General features: G+C 56.4%; 1 protein-coding gene across 1 annotated transcript in view; it reads left to right on the top strand.

The window, feature by feature from the left end:
* Positions 1-43: 43 nt before the first annotated feature.
* Positions 44-647, top strand: part of GEMIN8 (gem (nuclear organelle) associated protein 8) — a 9,702-nt gene continuing 9,098 nt past the window's right edge. The window contains exon 1 of the mRNA XM_010833226.1: positions 44-472. Within this exon, the coding sequence (XP_010831528.1) occupies positions 118-472 (355 nt within the window). The 5' untranslated portion in view covers positions 44-117. The remainder of the gene's footprint in view (positions 473-647) is intronic.

Here is a 647-nt window from a genome sequence, read left to right as displayed (position 1 = left end):
CCCATGTGGTGTCTAGCCTGCAGTCTCTGTGTTTTGCAGTCGGAATCCACACAGGCTTCCGAGTCTTGGTCCTCTCATCCAGTCTATGCAAGGTACTGGCAGCATTACCATCAAGCCATGGCGTGGATGCGCAGCCACCAGAGTGCCTATCAGAAGGCGGTGGAATCAGTCGTCACTTCCCCGTGGTACTACCCAGCCACTGATCTTGCCCAGAGCCCTGCCGCCAAGGGTGGCACAAGTCCTAAGTCCCGCTCCAAGTCTCCCTCGGCTTCTGGGGATGCCTGCCGCAGGCGTTCACGTCCCGGCAAGCCGGGACCACAACGACGCAGCACAGAAAAGCCAGCCCGGTTCGCAGAGGACAACGATAGCGAGTCCGACGACTGCGGCATAGTGTGCGACCTGAGCAACATGGTGATCACGGATGAACTGCGCCAGTACTTCGCGGAGACCGAGCAGCACCGGGAGGAGCTCCGTAAGTACAGCCCGCCCCGCCCTGGGCCTGTCTTCCTGCCCTCATGTACAAACTTCTAACCCCTTACTTGGGTCCAGGTAATAGTCAAACCGAATCCTAAGCCTGGAAAAAGCACTTGTGATGTGGTACCTCACTTACATTAGTTTTCCAGAGTTGTTTCAATATAGGACTTAAA

This window comes from Bison bison, unplaced genomic scaffold, assembly GCF_000754665.1.
Source record: "Bison bison bison isolate TAMUID 2011002044 unplaced genomic scaffold, Bison_UMD1.0 scf7180017863298, whole genome shotgun sequence".
Lineage (NCBI taxonomy): Eukaryota > Metazoa > Chordata > Mammalia > Artiodactyla > Bovidae > Bison > Bison bison.
The sequence above is the reverse complement of the archived record's forward strand: the minus strand, read 5'-3'. Positions and strand labels throughout refer to the sequence as shown.